The sequence below is a fragment of the Papio anubis genome, chromosome 17 (genome assembly GCF_008728515.1).
Source record: "Papio anubis isolate 15944 chromosome 17, Panubis1.0, whole genome shotgun sequence".
NCBI classification, from domain to species: domain Eukaryota; kingdom Metazoa; phylum Chordata; class Mammalia; order Primates; family Cercopithecidae; genus Papio; species Papio anubis.
This window is the reverse complement of record NC_044992.1, coordinates 8,152,785-8,160,991: the sequence shown is the minus strand read 5'-3', so window position 1 is coordinate 8,160,991 and position 8,207 is coordinate 8,152,785. Positions and strand designations below refer to the sequence as shown.

The window sequence follows — 8,207 nt, the reverse complement described above, 5'->3', positions numbered from 1 at the left end:
TTGCACTGAGAAATGACTTCGGTGGCTGACAAAGTGGAGACTCAGGCCTTAGAGTGGGAGTCTTTGGTCTTCTCTAAACACATTTCAAAATTCATTAGTGGAATATCATTCATATATTTTGGAAAGTTAACTTGTACTAACACGTGCAGACTGCCTTAGAAGGACAGACCGCTGCATGGAGCCAAGTCACAAGACACCTGGACACGGGGTAGTACCCCAGCAGGCAGGTGGGGGTGGGGGACCAGATGCAGCAGAACAAAGGACAAAATAGAGCCTGGGTCGAACTTCCCCAGGAAGGACTCTGCACTCAGCTGCCTTCGAGCCTCTTCTGAATTCCACCAACCCTTCCTCAGCACTTCCTGCCTTGTTTTTTTTTTGCTTAATTCACTTTTTGCCAGACTAGACGTTTCCTAGGCTTAGGCAAACACATCATTATCACACGTATTAAAATGCACCCATAGCCTACATTAATAACTGATTAATAACTGCATCTTGCTGTAAATTTTTATGATCTTGACTTTCAGCTTTTGTATGAATAATCCATTTTGTTCATGTGATCTAGACTTTATTATATTTATATATAATTATGCAAGAGTTATGTTGCAGGTGCCTAGATTCTGCAGACATTTCATTAAATTTTATTTACTTTGATTTTTCCAGTTTCCTTTCCTTATTTTGGGGCCACTGTTTTTCAGTCTCCAACGTTTTCACAGGCCCTAGGGGATATGACAGTGCTGCAGGAATCCAGCCTTGTATTCCTAAGAATCTCTCACAGCCCCTCTCACGTAGGGAGCTCTGATGAATGAATGAAAGAGTTAATGAACGAGTGAATGAATGAGGTGAATAAAGTTTCTTCTAAGTTTTCTCTCCAAGGTCGGTTCTCTTCTCATTCTTCTGGAATCTCAGCCTTGCCTGGAGGCTGGGCAGGAGAGCCTCTCGCCCCGCTAACACCAAAACTGCGACCTTGGAGGATCGTGTCCTGGGCCCGGCCCTCAGCCGATCCCGGCAGAGTCCGCCTGGGGCCGGGGTCGGGACGGTGGCCGCAGGGTGGAGCGCAGCCGGGGCCCAGGCAAAGCCTGTGCGCATGGGCGGAGCGGCGCCCTCCCCCGCGTTCCCTCCCCCACTGCAGGTGAGTCGCAGCGCCGCGGCCCCCACCCCGCGCAGCCCCGGGGGTGACGTCAGGCCTCTGGACCGCGCTCCGCCCCGCCCCTGCAGGCAGCGCTGAGGGACCGCGACTCCGCGGTGGAACCCCGTCCCGCTGCGGTAAATGCCGGCTGCCGCAAGCAGAGGGGGCGACCAGGCGCTCGAATGTGCTGCGGCAGCGGCGGCTGCCAGACGCTAGGACGAGGAGTCTGCAGTCAAAGCGGCAGCCTCCTGCCGCGGCCCACCTGCCCCGCGGCCCCACAGCCGGTGTCAGCGCAGCGCGCGGGCCACCGCGGGGTCCGCACCCGCCGCCTCGCGGGATCGCCGGGCGCCCAGCCAGCCTCAGCTGTCCATCTACACACGAGCCAGCCAATCGCGTGCCACTGCTCCAGCCGCACCTCCCGGAGCCTATGACGGGCGTATGAGCCAGCCTATGAGATTGGGGCCTCGGTGGTTTGGGCTGGGAGCGGGAGCCAATGAGCATCATTCCAGGTGGGTGGAGGGAGCTGGAATCGGGAAGGTAGCTTCTTTCGGGTTGCTAACGTCTTCCCTTGGAGATGGGCGCGCAAACCAACCAGTGGGTCTGGGGGCGGCGGTGATGGGCGTGGAGCTGGCCCAATGAGGGTGGGAGTGGGTGGGGCAGGCCGGAGCAGCAGTGCTAAAGGAGCCCGGCGGAGGCAGCGGTGGGTTTGGGACTGAGGCGCTGGATCTGTGGTCGCGGCTGGGGACGTGCGCCCGCGCCACCATCTTCGGCTGAAGGTGAGAGGTGCGGCTGCCTGGGTCCGAGTGCACGGCCCAGGGCAGAGGGACAGTTTGTGGAGAGAGGAATGGATCCTGGGCTGAGGGGCCCGGGCGGCTCTGGAGGGCAGGAACCGGGGACCGAAGCGGGAGCTGGGGAAGACAGAGGGGCTTCTGAGCTGTAGGGTTCGTGCTGCGGGGACCTTAGGTTAGTTTGAACAGGGTCCTGAGCTGGGGGCAATGGGACCCCAGTGGGTGGAGATGGATAGACTCCCGGACGGGCGGGGATAGAGGTCCTTGTGAAACCCCTGCGGGGATGAGGGCCTGGGTGTGCAGGAGGGCGACCCCTGGGGGGCTGGGGATGGAGATCTGGGGGTGGGGACGTGAGGACCAGGTTCTCGGTGTGTGGGATCCCTGGGGACGCGAGGTCGAGGGGCTAGTGCCCCGGCGGAGGTTTCGGCGTGCCCCGCGAGCCAGTGTCTGCCTCCTAGGAGGGGAGGGGATTCTAGCGGGGCTGGAAAGCGCAGTCCCGGCGGTCGGGTGGGGGGGAGGGCGCTGGACAGGAAGGGCCCCTGCCTGGGTTGCTGGGTGGGTTAGGCCTGGCCGGACCGGGTTCCCTGGAGCGCTAGAGGGGTTCACCAAGGGCTTAGAAGGCGGGCGGCGCTCGCCCGACCCGTGGGTGGAGGGACAGGAGGGCAGAGGCTCTGCGCGGCCGGGGGAGCGCGCGGCGGGTGAGGGGCTCCGGAGCCGCCCGCGGGCGTGGGGAGGGTCGGACTCCGCCGGCGCCGGGGAAGGAGCACGGGAGAGGGGCGTCCTGCCGCGCCCTCCATGGAGCGCCTAGGCCGAGGGTGGACGCCCGGCGAGGCCCAGGCGGTTTGGGGGGGCGAGGCGGGAAATGTGGCGGGGCGCGCTGCAGCAGGACGGCCGGGGGGGAGGGTCAGCGCTCGCCTCGGGATCCCTTTATTGTGTAAGCGAGCTGGGAATGGCTCGCCGCAGTCTCTTCATTGCCTTCTGCAGTTGGGGGTCACACCCTGATCCCATAAAATCGGACTGGAATTGGGTCGGAGGGAAGTTGAAGCCGCGGAGTCCTGCCATTTGCGGGGGCTTTGTGGGCCTGTGGTGGGCGGATGCGGCCCTGGGAAGCGGGAGGCCCCCAGCCAGGCCTGTTTGGAACTAGGGCCTTAGGAAGGAGGTTGGCGACTCGGCGGGTCAGACCCGGTCTGGTGAGGTTTGGATAACGTGGCCTCTGCCTACAGCCGTTATCTCTGTTTCTTTAGGGCCTCTGCAGCTCCCTTCAAGATCACTGCGGTGGATGGAAGGGGGTGGGGTGGGCTGGGGTGGGGTAGGGGAAAACAGGCGGGGTAGATGCAGACTGCAGATGAAACAAAGACGGCTGTTTTCGCTGAATAATGTAATACCAAACATAATACTTTGGCTTTGCTGAGATTTTGTTTTTTAACGTTGAAACTGAGGATTCTTTGAGTCAGGTTTAATTATTCTTGATAGTATCTCACTCTGGAAAACTTTATAACCTATTTATTGTTTTATCTCCTTCATCAATCTGCCTTTATTAATTATTCTTTGAGTCCCTTGCTTTTGATGTTTAAGTATGCCCTGTCTGTCTCGGGTTCTGGAAAAGTGGCCATTTTATGCATCTCCTTACTTCTGCATCTTTAATTCAGTTCTTCCGCGTCCTTATCTGGAGAAAGCATATGGTGTAATTGTGCGATATAGCACGAGCTTTGGCAGCAGAAGGATGTGACCCCTGAGAGCCTGGCTTTTCATTTGGGCTCCGTAGGGAAATCATTACAACGAAGGCAGCTGGGATGGAAGGTGAGATGGAGGAAATCTTGAAGGGCACGTTGTAGGGTGGAAGACTCTATGCTTCAGCGGTTTATGTACTTTGTTATCGCATATGAGGAATTAAAGTTCCTGGGGTTGGATCCTAGTTTTGGAAATATTTAACAGGGCATAGAGATATTAATTGGAAGATGGGGCAGGCCATAAGTAGCAGTAGCGGCCTTTGCGTTTGGTTTGTGTTTGTGATCAGTGGGTTAAGGATTTTGATAAATTAGCAGACTTGTCCCGCCCTGTCATGTAAGTGACCTCAATGGTAGCAATACACAAATTGGGACAGTTCTGTTTTAGCTCATCTGTTATAGATGGATGCTCTGTCATGGTTAATTTATCCATCCTTCTTGTTTGCCTTTCTATATGCAGGCAGTTCATAAAATTGAATTGTTTGCCTCTGTCCACACTTACAGTAAGTGCTGCGAGGGGGTTGATAAGTTTGCTGGGTGGCATTTCACTGGAAGTGAAAAATGACCTGGGGGTGAGCCCCAGGGGTGTGTGTGTGTCAAACCACTGAAAGGGATGGGAACTTCGGCTCTGTAGGGGGCTAATTCATACACAGATAAATGATTTAATTATAATTAGGCAGCAATTTCAAATGACATCAATAACCCTCAGACCATCTTTATGTCTGCTAACAAAAAGACTCCTGTTTATCCTTATTTCCCCTAAGTTATGGGTATCTTTTTCTATAAAATATAAAACCTTAGCCAGATGATTTCTTGGCCAGGCCTATACTTTTTAAGCCATGATTGATTGGGTTTTTATTTAGTAGAAAGGTAGTATGTAGCGCCGGGCGCGGTGGCTCAAGCCTGTAATCCCAGCACTTTGGGAGGCCGAGACGGGCGGATCACGAGGTCAGGAGATCGAGACCATCCTGACTAACACGGTGAAACCCCGTCTCTACTAAAAATACAAAAAATTAGCTGGGTGTGGTGGCAGGTGCCTGTAGTCCCAGCTACTCGGGAGGCGGAGGCAGGAGAATGGCAGGAACCCGGGAGGCGGAGCTTGCAGTGAGCCGAGATCGCGCCACTGCACTCCAGCCTGGGGGACAGAGCGAGACTCTGTCTCTAAAAAAAAAAAAAAAAAAGTAGTATGTAGCGTTGTATACTCCACACCCTTCAAAATTTCCTCCATGTCACCTTCCATCATTGTAGCGGGTAGTCTGGAGCTGAACTCTGAGTTTAATCCCAGCTCTGCTGCTTGTTAGCTGTGTGCCCTTGGGCTGGTTATTGGCTTTCTCTATACCTCAGATTCATCTGTAAAATGGAGATATTAATAGTGCCTACCTCATAGGGCTGTTGTGAGGATTAAGAGTTGACATATGTAAACTGCTTAGAATAGTGTCTGGCCGTAATTAGTGATATATGACAATGGTATCTGCTGTTTTAAAAATCATAGTGTTGTCCTTTCTGCAAAGCAAAGCACCGGTGAGTGGTACACTGTTAAACACCAGTATTATCCAGATTGGGTACCGAATGTACAATGGAGTTAAATAAATGTATTTGACAATCACAAGTGAAGAATTAAACCGAACAAAATATCTTCAATGGTCTCATGAACTCTGTCAGTTAAACAATAATATGAGCACTTTCCACCTGCAAAGCCCTCTGGTGCAACGCAGGGTAGGTTAAGAAGAAAGTCAGGAGAACAGTACAAAATGTTAGGAGAAGGAAAAGGATTGAATTGCCACATTGACCTGAAAAGAACTTCTGAAAGGATGGCATTTGGGTCAGGAGTTGAAGGAATAATAGCTTTTTGGTTGTGGAGAAGTTGAATTTCACTATAAGGGTTAGGACCATTCAAGCAAGTATTGATCAATAAGTACAGAGCCCCTGTTATATACCGGGGACTAGACAAAACGCTCAAGATACAGCATGGAATAGACAACTATCCTCATAGTGTTTAGTTGTAGAAGTGTCTGAAAAAGTGAAAGTAATTGGTAATCCTACTACCCAGTAAAGACCCAGTGAATATTTGTTCCATTTAAAAAAAAAAATACATGCGTGTATGTAGTCTTCCCCACAAAATTGGGAACATGCTGTGTAATTACACTTTTGTGTTCTATCGGGTTTTTAAAAAATACTAAATGACAAGCATTTCCCCATCTAGAAAAAAGTACTGATAAATTTAAGATGTCCCAATTTGATAAAATAATTTTAAGATATATAATCTACTGTTTCTAGACCTGTTCTAGAAGTTATTTGTTAAATTATTCTAATTTATAGTCACTTGCTAAATTTAAGCATCTAATTACGTGTCCAGTGTAAAATTTAAGAAGTGTGTGCGTGTCTACTGACAGCAAGACAGTTTCCTAAGTCCTCTGTAGGATATGCAGTTTACACCTGATAAGAATAGTAAGAGAAACTTGTTATATTTTGCTATGGTTGTATATTTTCTTTTAATAGATTCTATCCTTCTGAAAGGTGGAGTGTGTATCCTATTATTTGTCTTCAAATTTACCTATGATGTTTCCCACCTTGAAGCCATGCCTCCTTTCTTCTTTTTAAAAATATTTAATTTAATTTATTATTATTATTATTATTTTGAGACAGAGTCTCATTCTGTTGCCCAGGCTGGAGTGCAGTGGTGTGATCTCGGCTCACTACAACTTCTGCCTCCTGGGCTCAAGTGATCTTCCTGCCTCACCCTCCCGAAGAACTGGGACTACAGGCTTGTGCCACCAAGCCCGGCTAATTTTTTGTATTTTTTGTAGAGATGGGGTTTTGCCATGTTGCCCAGGCTGGTCTTGAACACCTGGACTCAAGCAATCTACCTGCCTTGCCCTCCCAAAGTGCTGGGATTACAGGCGTGAGCCACCCCGCCTGGCCTCCTTTCTTCTTACCAGTGTGCAATGTTTAAGTTGGAAAGAGAAGACTTGTTAATAATGTTATTAGACCAGTCCCTAGAGGTAATGGGCTTTTAAAACTATTATGCAGAATGTACGTGTGCCCATGAATGTTTTCTGTATTGCCCTCCCAAGAGGATGCCTTAGAAGACTAATGCAAGTTTAGGTATAAAATGTATTAACAATTTTATTTGTATACAAGTTTTAATAACATTAATCACGTTTTGTGATTTTTTTTTTTTGTTTCATCTTATTTTGCGATTTTTGTTTTATCCAAGTCTATAACCTTTAAGACATCAACATGTTATATAAGTTGTTATGAATTAGTCTAGAATTTGGTTTTCAACCTCTTTTTCTACTCTAACATATCTGCTGGTAGCAGTGGCGCACCATTGCAACCACAGAACTTTGGAGCAGTGGTTGTCAAATGTGTCCTGGGACCAGCAATGGCAGCAGCATCTGGGAACTTGTTAGAAATACAAATTCTAAGGGTCAGGCTGGGCACGGTGGCTCATGCTTGTAATCCCAGCACTTTGGGAGGCCCAGGCGGGTGGATCACCTGAGGTAAGGAGTTCAAGACCAACCTGGCCAACATGGTGAAACCCTGTTTCTACTAAAAATTAGCTGGTCATGGTGGCAGGTGCTTGTAATTCCAGCCACTTGGGAGGCTGAGGCAGGAGAATCACTTGAACCTTGGAGGCAGAGGTTGCAGTGAGCTGAGATTGCACCCACTGCACTCCAGCCTGGGTAACAGGGTGAAACTCCGTCTCAAAAAAAAAAAAAGTTCTCAGGTTCTACCCTCCACCTACTGAATCAGGTACTCTGGGATACAGCCCAGCAATCTGTATTTTAATAAACCCTCTAGGTGCTGCAAATGCGTGCCAGAATTTGACAGCCGCTACTATAGAGGGTGAGTGTTTGTAATGCATTACATTGCAACAAATACTTTCTGAAGAATCTTAGCTATTTGGTTCTAGTAAATTATTTTTTTAAATTTATTTTTGTTTGTTTGTTTTCGAGACGGAGTCTCGCTCTGTCACCCAGCCTGGAGTGCAGTGGCACGATCTTGGCTCACTGCAATCTCCGCCTCCCAGGTTCAAGCAATTCTCCTACCTCAGCCTCCTGAGTGGCTGGGATTACAGGCACCCACCACCATGCCTGGCTAATTTTTTGGTATTTTTAGTGGAGATGGGGTTTCACCATGTTGGCCAGGCTGGTCTCGAACTCCTGATCTCAGGTGATCCACCCATCTCGGCCTTCCAAAGTGCTGGGCTTGCAGGTATAAGCCTCTGCACCCAGCTGGTTCTAGTAAATTATTATTAGGGGTTAAAGGGCTAGAATGTGTAACCACTATCAGTGATTAGTCTTTTAGGATACAAATAGAGCCCTTTAGAAGCTAGAGAAAGTTATAGCACATATACGCACACACTAAGTGCATAATATTTTTATACCATTTCAGGGATTTCGTTGAACTTGAGATTAGCTGATGGACTCAAGAACCTCTTAACAACCTTAGACTACTTTATGATTTCCTTTTGCCTTCAAAGAACCCCTAGCATTTTTGGCTAGGGGAGTGGAGTGAAGGGAGGGGAGAAGTGGGGATTGGATAGAGCAAGAGTAGGTACTC

The 8,207-nt window shown here is 49.5% G+C and overlaps 1 protein-coding gene across 9 annotated transcripts in view; it reads left to right on the top strand.

Annotated features, from left to right (window-relative positions):
* The first annotated feature begins 1,504 nt into the window (after positions 1-1,504).
* Positions 1,505-8,207, top strand: part of MYH10 (myosin heavy chain 10) — a 153,306-nt gene continuing 146,603 nt past the window's right edge. For 6 of the 9 annotated variants that reach the window (XM_009189642.4, XM_009189641.4, XM_009189646.4 and 3 more), the window contains exon 1: positions 1,505-1,635. In XM_009189642.4, coding sequence (XP_009187906.1) covers positions 1,565-1,635 — 71 coding nt within the window. In that variant the 5' untranslated portion in view covers positions 1,505-1,564. Of the gene's footprint in view, positions 1,636-1,793; positions 1,903-8,207 lie in introns of those variants that run through there. The other 3 variants (XM_003912321.3, XM_003912320.4, XM_003912319.4) reach the window with 3 other exon arrangements.